General features: G+C 39.0%; 1 protein-coding gene across 4 annotated transcripts in view; it reads left to right on the top strand.

Moving 5' to 3' along the window:
- The window catches only part of LOC108260577 (phospholipid-transporting ATPase ABCA1), a 200,801-nt gene that overhangs the window by 129,792 nt on the left and 56,833 nt on the right, over window positions 1–14,176 (top strand). For all 4 annotated transcript variants that reach the window (XM_053677629.1, XM_053677630.1, XM_053677628.1 and 1 more), the window contains exons 29-32: window positions 1,554–1,693; window positions 4,882–5,009; window positions 5,384–5,482; window positions 10,051–10,243. In XM_053677629.1, coding sequence (XP_053533604.1) covers window positions 1,554–1,693; window positions 4,882–5,009; window positions 5,384–5,482; window positions 10,051–10,243 — 560 coding nt within the window. The remainder of the gene's footprint in view (window positions 1–1,553; window positions 1,694–4,881; window positions 5,010–5,383; window positions 5,483–10,050; window positions 10,244–14,176) is intronic.

The raw sequence follows: 14,176 nt of genomic DNA, 5'->3' as shown, positions 1-14,176 counted from the left end.
TTAGTTGGTTACTTCTCTTCCGAAAACATGCTTTGGAAAGTAAATACTAAAGGTGTGTCCTAAATGACGTACTATACACTTACACTATGCACTTGATACTCTATCATCTAGTCTGTGAAGTTTAGAAGGTAATATCATAATATATCACTAGCGGTTTTTTTTACTAACCGGAAGTATAGGCCATTTCCTAGTCGACGGCGCATGACGTCATACGCACATATGCTCATAACGCTAGCTTTAGCCTACTACCCAGAGTCACCAACAATAACTTTCTTCAGTTTACTGTTTATGTCAATGTTAGCTTTTATTCCCAACATGACCTCAGTCACCATCTGACGGAGGAATAATCGTCACATGACTGAGGAAGAAAGTGTGTGACCTCCAAGTCCTCTAAGGCCTGGGGGCATTTTATATTAAACACCATGGAGAAGATCAAACTTTATAAAGTGGAGTTTGTGTAGCACAGAAGCATGACAGTGATTCTGTCGCGAGTTGCTGAAAAGGTTTCGTTTAATTTAAGTTTATTGTCATTTTATATTGTATCAGTGTAAATTCTGTCGTTTATTATATATATATATATATATATATATATATATATATATATATATATATATATATATATGTGTGTGTTTATTAAGTATTTATGTATTATTTTTTATGGATGCACAAAAAGCTCTGAATGAAACTGCAGTCCTAAACGAGTAATATATATTCTGATGTGTGTGTGTGTGTGTGTGTGTGTGTGTGTGTGTGTGTGTGTGTGTGTGTGTGTATGTGTATTGGGTTCTTTCCAGTCTTATATAATTGGTCAAACAGTTGTGTAAAGTTTTAGTCTGAAGTTTATATTTGTAACACTCAGTTTGTGGATTTTATTTTAAGTAAACGAAAAAATTGTACTGAACTTTGCCCCCCTCCGATTAATCTAAAAATATTCGGCCAGTTAATCGAGTACGAAAATAATCGTTGGTTGCAGCCCTAAACTAAGCACACACCAACCCAACAAATACCAATAAACACAGACAAACCCAAAGGGAGGTTTTTGTTGATTTTTTTTTTAACAAAAGATCAAAAGGTTAAACAATGAAGGCAGTTTTTCCACAGCTTTCTTTGCTCATATTTACCAAGGGTGCCAATATTAGTGGAGGGCACTGTATGAAAAATGTCATTCTTTGATGGTGCTTTATGGTAAACGTTGGTGTCTGATGATGAATGTTGCTGTTTTATGGTTGGTGGTATTTTATGCTAAATACTGGTGTTTAATGGTATATGTTGGTATTTGATGGTAATTGGTGGTGTTTGAGGAGAACTATGTTTTGTTGAATATTTGTAAAATCATGAATGTTTAAGTTGGTGTACTCTGGACCTTAACTTTACACAGCATTGTTTCTTATATAAAAGTGATGAAATGCAATTTAATTGATATCTGTTAGAAATAGCTATTTGATGGTGGTTTGCATCTGATGATGAATATTAAATGATATGAAAAAAGTTAAAATATCACTTCACAACAAATGTCATATATTTGTGGAAATGTTATGTATGTTTGTATTCAGATGGTCAGCGGCCTGTGTGTGTGAATGGCAAAGGTTCATGTGTTATCACCGGCTGGGCTCTGATCAGGCATCAGTTCCTGGCGTTGTTTATAAAGCGGTTTCACCATGCAAGAAGAAGCAGAAAAGGAATCATCGCTCAGGTAACATGCACAATAAAAGCATACAACCAAATCAGCACATTTTGCCACGTATAGCTGTCATCCTTGGATTGTCTCTCGGGAAAGATGCCCCATTGTCCTTCTCCCCTGTGCTACATTTGTTTTACTGCCTTTTTTTTTTTTTAGTCTTATGTTGTAATTTATCAACCTCAGACTGAGAAGCTCTTCACACATTAGCATGACTGTGGATCTGCTCTATCCATCAGCCTAGAAGAATGAAAAGAAATATTTGGAAAGGGAGGGAGGGAATATTACACACAAGAAGAGAGAACGATGGCGTGAGAAGTGAATAGAGAGAAACTAATGATGGGTGGATGGTGGATGTGACAACAACAGTGGTTGAAAGTGGTTAATCAAGCCCTTTTTACAACACAGCCAAAACAAACAACCCTGCCACAAGGCGTGAGATAAAGAGAGGGAGAAACAGAGGAATAGGCAGAGAGACAGAGAGAGAAAATGAGAGAGAGAAAATTAGGATGCTTCAGAGACAAAGAAAGAGAGACAGAGAGAGATGTTCACGCTTGTGCTTTTCCACACCCGAGGCCATTTGCACTGAGAGTTCAGTAATTTAGTCGGATATAAAAGCTGGTTTCAAACTTGGATGTGGTCCAGGGAACCACTCTTGTCAAGCTAAAAAGGAGATATATCCTAAATACATATAGATTGCATAGAAAAGGAAAATGACTGCAACTCAAAAACTGAAAGCAAGCAGTTTTGAAAGAATCTAAAACATTACCCATAGTTATTTAAATAAACAGTGGCTTGTGGGTTGCCATCTCACAACTTTACAGTCCCCAGGTTAATCCTGTCCTCAGGTTACTGACTGCAGTTTTTTGCATATTATTATTGTGTCCATGTAAGTTTCCCCAGGGTTCTCCAGTTTACTCCCACATCCCAGAAACATGTCAGTAGGTGGATTGGCTATTGACATTGACTGGTGTGCTACCCAGGGTGTACCCAGGACTGCCAAGCTGGCACATTTGGGCCCTTGAGCAAGGCCCTTAGCACTCTCTGCTCCAAGGGGGTCGTATCATGGCTGACCCTGCGGTCTGATCCCTGCTTCCTAAGCTAGAATATGCAAAGAAAAGTAATTTACAGTGCTGTGGAAAAGTATTTGCCCCATCCTGATTTCTTCTTTCTTTCTTCATACTAAATTGTTTCATAAATTAAAACAAAATCTTACAAAACAAAGGCAACCTGAGTAAACACAAAATAAGGTTTTAATGATAATGTCATTTATTGAAGCAAAAATATTATCCAATACAAACTGGACCTGTGTGAAAATGTATTTGCCCCAATGGTTACTAATTTCTCAAATCTATGAAGCTGCATTCATAATGGGGTTCAGCTAGACTAGACACACCCAGGCCTGATTACTGCAAACCCTGTTCAATCACATCAACACTTAAATAGAACTTTTTCAACAGCATGAAGTTGGTTAAAAGGTCTTACTCAGTAACACACTATGCCAAAGTTGAAATAAATTCCAGAAATGATGAGGAAGTAGGTGATTGAAATACATCAGTCCGGGAAGGGTTACAAAGCTATTTCAAAGGCTCTTGGATTCCAAACAACCACAGTGAGAGCCATTATCTCCAAATGGAAAAACTCGGCAGAGAAGTGAACTTTCCAGAAGTGGCCGACTTTCCAAAATTCCTCCAAGAGTAAATGGTCGGTACCTACTATAGCGCTGTTTAACCTAACTGGTTCTACAAAGCACTTTACACCGTTTCTCATTCACCCATTCACACTTACACACAAATTTCAGCAGCGCTACCATGCAAGGTGACTGCCATCAGGATCATCTTGGGGTTCTTGCCCAAGCATGTGGATTAGAGTGGGCTGGGGATCGAACCACCAAGCCTGTGATTAGTGGACACCACGCTCTACCACCTGAGCCTCAACAGCCAATAGCACAACAGTGATTCATCCTGGAAGTCACAAAAGAGCCAAGGACAATATCATAGATCCTACAGGCCTCTCTTGCATCAATAAAGGTTTCATGACTCCACTATCAGAAAGACACTGGGCAAAAATGGAACAGTGGCAAGGTGAAAACCACTGCTAACCCAGAAAAACATTAAGACTCATCTGAAGTTTGCCAAAATAGACCTTGATGATCCTCAAATCATTTGGGAGAATGTTCTGTGGATTGATGAATCAAAAGTGGAACTCTTTGGAAGACAGGGGTCTCGTTATATCTGTAGTAAATCAAACACAGAATTCCACAAAAAGAACATTATACCTACGGTCAAGCATGGTGGTGGAAGTGTGATGGTGTGGGGATGCTTTGCTGCTTCAGGGCCTGAGCAACTTGCAATAATAGAGGGAAACATGAATTCTGATCTCTACCAGAAAATCCTAAAGGAGAATGTCAGGTCTTCAGTCCATAAATTGAAACTCACCACAACAGGATTATTCAGCAAGACAACGATCCAAAGAGTAGGAGTAAATCCTAATCCTAAAAGTAAGTGAAAGACTGATCTCCAGTTATTGGAATAATTTGGTTGCAGTTATTGCTGTTAAAGATGGTACAACCAGATTTTTACTTTATCGGTGCAATTAGATTTTAACATTGGTGATAGGTGTTGGATAACTGCTTTTGCTTCAATAAAACTGTATTATGTTACTCAAGTTGCCTTTGTTTTATGTTGTATTTCATTTGAAGATCTAAAACTATTTAATATGAGATATATGCAAAAACAGAATAAATCAGAATACTTTTTCACAGCACTGTATATGTCACAAAAAAAGGCTTCTTCCTGCCTTGTGCCCTTGTTCCTGGGAGAAGCACTGGACCCCATACCTTGACCAGGAAAGCATGGCTACTAAAGATGAATGAATGAGTGAATTATTGAAATAAACAGTCATACATTTCTTTGCAAAATATTTTCCATCATTTGAAAAAAAATAAAACAGACCACATGGTTAAAAAAACCAAAAAACATTAGAGATAGTAAAAGGGAGACAAAGAGAAGGCAGGAGAGAGCGAATTTGTGTGTGTGCTCTGAGCCAACAGTCTGTATGGCATCATTAATGAAACGCTGACACACTGAACCATACAAACAGTTCTTTTATAGCCTGCCAGCTCTCTGTGTTACCTCTAATTAAAGGACAAATGTCTGAACTCTGTGTATCTTTGTTTGTTTGGGTGTGGGTGTTTCCATTAGGTGGTGCTCCCAGCACTATTTGTGTGTCTGTCTCTGATTTTCTCTCTAATTGTCCCACCCTTCGTGGAGTATCCCAGTCTGGAACTGCAACCCTGGATGTATGGAAAACCACAGAACACTTTCTACAGGTACACACACACACACACAATAGGGAATATTTTAAAGGCAAAGCTTAATAAAACTCTCCGGTGTGTGTATGTATGTGAATGCTCCAGAAGTCTAGAAATTTAACCCTAACCATTTGTGCAATATTTACTCAATCTGGCTAGACTGCTAGTCACAGCAAGTTGTATGTAGAGGTTTTATTGCAGTATTTATCAAGTCTGTTGCTCCGTCTGTAAGGTAAGAGCATCTGTGTGTGCGAAAGAGAGAGCAGCAGGCACTGGTGAGATTAGTAGTATAGAAACCTGATTAGTTTGACTCTGACGGAAGTCCTGATTCAGCTCTGTGTGTGTGTGTGTGTGTGTGTGTGTGTGTGTGTGTGTGTGTGTGTGTGCTATAGTGCTGACAGAACGGACGTGGATGAGGCAGTGAGGGTAACACGTGCTCTCCTTTCTGAACCAGGCTTTGGCACCCGCTGCATGGATGGCAACCCTATACCGTGAGTCCTGCCGCATTGTTTGCATGAGTACATTTGATGTGGATGTTTCAAAGGGTTTATAAATGTGTCTCTGTGCAAGAGTTTCCCATTAAAGAAAATGTGACACAACACACTCATGGGAATCTTCCATTTTTGATGTTGTCAGTTGTTGACTATGGTTTGATTAAGAATGGGTAGTGTTGGTGCCTCAGAGCATCACGCTTAATCCAGAGTACTGGGTATATCCTATTCATGTTCTGCTTGCATCATAAATGGATTAGCTACTCGAAATCGCCTCTAAATGTGAGTATATTTGCTTGGCATCAGTCCAGCCTTTACCACCACCTTATCCCTGGTGCTCCCAGGATTTGCCCAAGATCCACCATGATCCATTTCATCCACTCAGGTACATCACACAGTCTAAATGTTTATACTATTAACTCTGGTATCTGGCACAGGCTACATGTACTAAGCTGTTTTTGCCTATTTTTAGGTCTATACAAACAACCTGGTGAAACAAGTCATGCTCAAACTGGCATGCAAGGAATGCACAATTTCTCATGCTCATATATGTATCAAAAGGGTGGGGAAATAGAAAGTGTGGTTAATTACATATTCTATCCGATGCTAAACTTTGTGCTAAACTTTTTCTGTGTGCAATTAGCAGCAGGCACTTTTGAGTGTCATTTTGTCCACCTCCCCAAAACAGGTGTAAATTAGCGTCTTGCATGTTGCTTAAATCTTTATAGACAGTGTTGCCAGGTGCATGGTTTTCCCAGACGAATAGACCACTTGTAACTGCCAGCAAGGATTTTCATTTTTATTCCATTTCATATATGAGAAAATATGTCATAATTAGAGACCATTTAGGACCGTAGTGAAAGAGGTTTTTTTTTTTTTTTTTAGGGAAATTGCAGCTTTTAATACTTAGCGAAGCTTGTCATTTGAACTACTTTAATTCTTTTTTATTCCTGGCCACCCTGGTAATAGTGCACGAGTCCAGGAAACATGTATCAATTATACTCACGAGGAAAAAAGTCGAATTTCAACACCTCTGAATCGCTAAAAAAAAAAAAATCAAATTAAAAGTTTTGGAGTGGGCTAGTCAAAGTCCTGACGTGAACCAATTGAGATGCTGTGGCAAGACCTTAAACGGGCAGTCCGTGCTCGAAACGCTCAAGTGTGGATGAAATAAAGCAGTTCTGCAAAGAAGAGCGGGCCAAAATTCCACCACAGCAATGTGAAAGATTGATCTCCTGTTGCTGCTAAAGGTGGCACAACCAGATCTTAAGGTGGCACAACCAGATTGTTTTTCACATGGCTGATAGGTATTGGATAACTTTTTTTTTTTCTTCTTTTTCCTCAATAAATAAATAAATAAAAACTGCATTGTGTGTTTATTCAGGTTGCCTTTGTTTTATGTTGTATTTTGTTTGATGATACACAAAAACACCAGACATCAGGATGGGGGAAATACTTTTTCACAGCACTGTACTTGAATCATTCTTGATTCTTCTACCAGCCATTCGGAGGGGCATGACACACGTGATGCTGGTGCAAACTACTCAGATCCCTAGCTCAGTCTTGATATCGATACCATTCAGTCAGGCATCTGACTCAGACTCGATGCTCATGCCATTTACTCAGGTACCTGACTTAATACTGATGCTTGTACCAACCTTTCAGAACTAATACAACAGCAATCCCTTGAGCTTAAACATGCACAGTCAGAGCCAAATTTATATACAGAGGACATCTCAATTTTGTACAGTATCTGGGGAGAACTGTGTTATGCACTCTTATCACAGTAAGCAGACTGTCTCTTGGTCTACTTAATTATATAGAAAACTTTGCAACCTTCTGTCACAAGCTGCATATCAGTTTGCAGGCAGCTATCTCACTGGACCCCAAAATTGCTACTCAAAGGGGAGTTAATAACCAGTGACGTGAGGAACAAGAGAATTAAAAGATCCTGCTTTCCCTGCAGCCTTGTCTAGAACTTACCTCCAACAACAATGTTTCTAGGATAAATGTTAAGGATGGCAATGTTGCATGTGCAAATCACGAGTACTTTGAACACATTGCAATGTTGATCACTAGTGATCACTAGTAAAATGATTCTCTGTACTCCGTCAACTGATTTTTAACTATGCTTACAGCTCATTATCAGGTGATGTTATGAATATTATCAATTTATCACTGAAATATGCATTTCTTAAAAGTGGTAAAGCTAAAGAAGTGCAATCTGGACAACCCTATTTGTAATAACTAGAATTAAATCTATCTGCAAAATAATTGAGAAGGTAGTAAAGGTAATCAATTCAATCGATTTGATTCAATTCCTGCCACGGCCCTGTGTGTGTGGAGTTTGCATGGTCTCCCTGTGCTGCGGGGGTTTCCTCCGGGTACTCCAGTTTCCTCCCCCAGTCCAAACACATGCATGGTAGGCTGATTGGTTTGGTTAAAATATCTATAGTGTATGAATGTGTATGTGATTGTGCCCTGCGATGGATTGGCACCTTGTCCAGGGTGTACCCTGCCTTGTGCCCCATACTCCCTGGGATAGGCTCCAGGCTCCCCGCGACCCAGTAGAATAAGCGGTATAGAAAATGGATGGTAAACGGCCTATCTTGGATTTCTTGAAATTCAGATGTGCTGCAAAGTTAATGCCATGTACAATTAGATTTCTCATCTTAAAATACATTCACACACGCGAGCATTGTTTTCTATGTATATGAATGATATATGAGCCACAATTTAAGTGAGAATGTCTAGCGGCAAAGTGACACCACGACAAGTGACGTTTGACTTGAGATTCTTTGCAAATTGGCTATGACATGGTAAAGTGACAAATCCAAATGTCGAATGGACTGAATGATTCCCTGGACCAATACAACTTTCTGATGTTTCTTCAGTTACCTACTCACAACCAGGATTTAACCCTATCCTGTCATTTATGACCTCAAATATAGTATAATAGAGACATGCATAGAGACATTAGGAAGAAAATTAAAGCTTGGAAGGAAGTAGCAGTTGTCATTGGTGCCTCTGGTGAGTGTATGTAGCTGGTATGTTTAGCTTGCTTTACAAATTCTCCAACAAAGCTAGTACAAATCCTAGCATGTAACATGTAAATTGCACAACCAATTTTCACCCTAGTGCATTATTTAATTTGTGTTTAACTAGTTAGCTTTAGAATATATAGACATAACTACTATAGTTTCACATTGGAACTGAAAAAAAATAAATAAATAAAAAATGCTGGATAGCACATCAAGCACAAGTGACAACAGTAGTGTCACTACACACCAACAATAGAAAACAAGCAGTATGAGCAGCATGTCACTTACTAGTGTGAAAGCAGGGTTAGTATTCATTACTACTTAAGAATAAGTAAGTAACTATGCATAAGTATTATACGGTATCTTGGGGAGTCCAACAAGGCTGAGTTGTGGGCCCACTATTATTTAATCTGAGTATCATTTTTTCAGCTATTATAATTAAGAAAAATCACATTTGTTTTTATTAATATGCCAAAGACACAATAATACATCTTTGAGTAGTTGGATAAGTTGTATTGTTCCTTAAGTATTCCTTAAATGTAATCGTGCTGCACAAAAAAACCTTAAGTGTTAATTTCTAATTTCCCCTAACTAATTACTCAAAAACTATAAAATGTTGTATAAAATGCCTCAATTGTCATTTCCCTTAGGATAAACTAAGAAAACTTAAAATTATTTGGAAAATGTCTTTTTTCGCACATTTTTTGGAGGTGTTAAGATTTTATCTAATCAAGTTTTTACTATAAAGAAAATCCTCTAGATCATCCAAGATGAAAAGCTACCTAGAGTACAGATCTGATTGTCTTTCAATATACGAAATCGTTGTCAAGGAAGACACAGCGCCATCACTTTCCCTTCAGTGTTACAGTTCCCCATAGCTTTTTCTAACTGGAAGTTTTCAGTCCTTTGTGGGAGATATTTTTCATGCTCACAAATCCTCTGTCTGTGTCGAGTTGTCACCTTGGTAGCAGATGCTCTTTCCCGGCGGTTATATAAAATCATTACATTTCCATCACAGGAGGAATTTACACCAGCACAAGGATAAGGGATAACATTTCATTAACTGCTGCAGCATTTAGATTTCATTTTAAGACTCTCTCTCTCTCTCTTTCTCTCTCTCTCTCTCTCTCTCTCTCTCTCTCTCTCTATATATATATATATATATATATATATATATATATATATATATATATATATATATATATATATATATGTGTGTGTGTGTGTGTGTGTGTGTGTGTGTGTGTGTGTGTGTGTGTGGAAGGGCGAGCCATTTATATTTACATGTCAAAGGATATGTTTCCCTAGATCAGTAAAATCATCAGATATCAATTTTCTTATTGTTTCAAGCCAAGACATCTTTTTGATGGTGAAACTCTTAACTCATCTAAAATGACACATTTGTTTAAAACAGATTTGTTTTATATTGTATTGAATCTGATTTTGTTTTAACTGAGTTTCTTGTATGTAATTGCTATCTGTATTGAAGTGTGACTCTGGTTTCGGCTTTGCCTGTTCCTCTCTTAGTAAATACCCATGCACTCCTTCTGGAGCGACAGGCTGGTTCACTCCTTCGGTAGACCCCGCCATCTTGGAGATCTTTAAGCACGGAAACTGGAGCATGCAGAATCCATCTCCAGATTGCCAGTGCAGCACTCCCCAACGCAACATCATGCTGCCAGACTGCCCTCCTGGTGCTGGAGGATTACCACCACCCCAGGTTAGTTACAGTCTGGTTTTTTAACCAGACGAGGAACGAAATTCAACTCTCTATAGTGAGTTGAAATTGATCTTAGTTGCTGTGCGCTGGAGTTTCTTTGAGAAGGTTGTTTTCAGTGTTTAATTGCGACTGTTGCTGTAGGATAATCAATGTTGGTGTTTTGTGGAAATTCCATAGTGAATGTTGGGTTGCTCTCTTCCAAGCCAGAACAACTTACATTTATCTTATTTATTCAACTGAGCAGTTAGGGTTAAGGGCCTTGCTCAAAGGCCCAGCAGTGGCAGCTTGGCAGTGCTAGAATTTGAACTCACGACCTTCTGATTAGTAGTCCAACATCTTAACCACTGAGCTACCACTAAAACATACATATTACTACATTTGCAACAAAATATAGTGACACATAATTTGGCTCAGACAATTTGGCTCATCCTTTTTGTAGTACAAACAAACACAGCGGCTTGTATAGTAGATGATCTACATAATCAAATATTAAAAACTGTGTGTCATAATTGATATGCTGAAGGTTTCTGTTTTGAGATGTTTATTTAACATTTATGGAAAGAGTGTTGAGTGTCAGCGCTTCGTAACAGTCCGGAGGTTTCCACCACGGCAAAGTCTTCAGGACCCAGTTTTATTTTGTCTAATTGCTTTCAAGAGAGAGGGAAAGGAAAGGCTGATGAGGGGAATGACTGTTTATAGTTGTTATACCGTAATGACTTCCTCAGACATCCCACAAAGTTACTACAGTATACACGGATAAAAAGGATGAAATGTTATTCTTTAATAAATAAAAATGAGGAACCAAACACTTCTTTACCTTTTTAATATATTCCTCTATGCAGTGATATCACAATGAACTAGACTTTAATGATGTGAATCAGAAGCTGCCAAAACACATCACTGCAGGATCTCTGTCCCAATACACACCTCTGTAGAGTTTAGATCCAACCCAAAGCACTTTATCCATCACTAATCTTACACAACTGCCCCAGATGATCAAGATCCTGGATAAATGGATTAGTGGAGATTTAAACAGTTGGCAAAAACTTTTGAACTTAGCACACTGAATACACAAACAACAAGCCAAGCCTCTAATTTAGAATGCTAATGTAACATATGACGATTTTTTTCCACCTAAATTATTAAGACGCTTAGCTACAGCCGTCAGAGACCCATGTGCTTTGCCGCAGTGTTATTTTATTCATTAATGCAACATCAGGAGGTCTTGACAGGAAATGTTTATACCATTTGTTTCCGTCACCTGAAAATATGTCACTCTACACCAGACAATTTTTTTTTCTGCTTCTAATCAGTGTAAAACAAAACACGGCGATATTTATGGGTGCACACCGTGAGTCAGAGTCCTCAGAACCCTCTCTTTGAATTATGCCGATATCATCTCACGATGACTCAAACACGGGACTTCACACAGAATTTTCCACGTGGTTCATGTCAACGGTGGCTCGGCAGGATTCTGTCAAGAATTTTTTTTTTAAAGGCACAGTGACAGATCCGTCAGCTGGAAGCACATGCTGAGCAGGCTGTAAACCTTTAGCTGCATTATAATTGCTATGCTAAGGACATCTCGAGTGTAAATGTAGTGATGTTTCCTCTCTCGCTCCAAACCAGTTTATTTTTGCTTTGTTGCTTTGGCATAAGGGAGGAAGATGTACGACTGAGTGCATACACACACGCACACACACAGACAGAGTTGACCCAGTTTGCGAGCCTAGTCTTAACTCGAGTCATTGCTCTATGACGAAAGAATCTCATACCAAAACAGGAATGAATTAAATGCTCAGCAGTTAAGGTTCTGAACTAGTGATTGAGTTATGAGTTCAAATCCCAGGACTGCCAGAGCACCACTATTGGGTTCTTGAGCAAGACCTCTTAACCCTCAACTGCTTAAATCTGCTCTTGTGTAAGTTGTTATTTGTTTCTGCCACATAAAAAAAGTGCTGCAATCCTCTCTCACCATCTGGCCAGGAATGAATAAAGCCATCTTTCTTATGCCTCATGAGCATTACTGCAGATTTAATTAAGCCACACACACTCATGCAAAAAGAAAAAAAAAAAAAACATCTTGATTGCGGTTTGATTGCTAGGCACATGCTCATGCTAATTCAAATGATCTTATGCTCAGTAAATAATGGATGCTAGTTTGATCAGCTTTTGCTTACTTTGATTACGGTTAATTGTCTGAGAGTGTCAGGACTCCAATTACGCTGCTCATTTAGAGGAGCCACTTGGGTCATTTTAAGATGTTAGGATCCATATACAAGCTTTGGTTTATTCAGTAAGGTGTGCATTTATCATTCTGTTGAAAGGACGGTGAATAATGAATGAGGATAGTCATCACAACAACACTGGTCACCTGAAAGATAAATCTGGACCCACTCATTCACACCTTCGGGCAAATTAGGGTCACCAATTGACCTTCACCTCGTTGGGAGGTGGGAAGAAATCAGAGAACATGGAGGAATCCCACACAGACACAGGGAGGACCTGTGAAACTCCAAACAGACATTAACCTCAGCTGCTGTGTCAAAGAAGGAAATTGTAGAATTCTGTACTATCCATCCATCCATTTTAGGTACCTCTTATCCTACACAGGGTCACAGGGAACTTGGGGCACAAGGTGAGGGGCACCCATTCACACACTACAGATCATTTTAAAATGCCAATCAGCCTATAATGCATGTCTTTGGACTATGGGAAGAAACCGGAGTACTCAGAAGCATGGAACCCCCAACCCCAGAGATGCGAGGCAAAAGATGCTTTAACAGTTCTGCTAAAGAAAGTGTGGGAGATATCTTGTTAACACTGGCAGCAATATGTCAGTTAATTAAAGTTATATAAAAATCGTATGTAGCACATAGCTAATTGTTACCTCTGGAGATCTGTACAGAATTTTCGCATGTTCATGAAATTTTTTACCTCCCAAAAACATGCCAGATGCTGGATTGGTGACTCCACAATTCCCCTAGGTGTGAATAAACACTCTGTGATTGCCTGGCATCCCATCCAGGGTGAATTCCCACTTGCAGTGTTTACGAGATCCACCATGACCATGACCAGGATAAAGAACATACTGAAGATGAATGAATGCATGATCATTGCTAAATAATGGACCATAGGGATATGAGGTGAAAAGGAAAGCATAGATGCTGCTCAAGTTTGTTAATTAAATTCTAATGTCCCTGGTAATACTGCCAGAATATACCTTCTAGACCCATGAAGATTAATTGTTGCATGCACGTACCCGTGTTTGCATTAATCATAAATAAACAATTAAAAATGATTATGAATTAGCAAGCTTCCAAGCATCACAAAGATATCTACAACGCTGTCAGGCTAGATTAGTCCGTTATAAGCCTCATCAAAACATATATTTCATCACAGACTCCATGCAGTCTTGATGGACTGAAGGAGAATGAACATTGCAACATAATGAGTGAACTGAGAGCAGATTGAAACATAGAGGCAATATTCATGTTCCATCGTGTCTGTTCACATAGAATCAGAAGCAATTTTCCAATCTCATGCTATTAACATTGCTCCAGGGTGACAGCGTGTGCTCAAGTTTGCCGAGTGTGGCAGAATAGCAGCCGTGATTCGTGTGAACACAAAGGGGCGCGGATGCTCTTAATTATAACAACAGAGAACCAATCAACACCTCTTGCTCATTTGCATATATGAATCTCATTAATCAACTCGAAGGACAACTGAGTCAACAAAGTAAAGTTTTAAGCTGCTTACAGAATGAATGTGTGTGTATGTGCACAGTAAGAAAGGGTGATGAGATGAGTCTCTTACTGATCTGTTAATTGCCAATTATGACCCTCTCTCCATCACCCTCTGTGCAAATTAGCAATTAAATGATGAGACAATGTATGTGTCGTCTCCTGGGTTTAACAACTCCGTTATGTTCCT

Source organism: Ictalurus punctatus, chromosome 29, assembly GCF_001660625.3.
Source record: "Ictalurus punctatus breed USDA103 chromosome 29, Coco_2.0, whole genome shotgun sequence".
Taxonomy (NCBI): Eukaryota; Metazoa; Chordata; class Actinopteri; order Siluriformes; family Ictaluridae; genus Ictalurus; species Ictalurus punctatus.
This window is presented reverse-complemented; position numbering and strand designations above follow the sequence as displayed.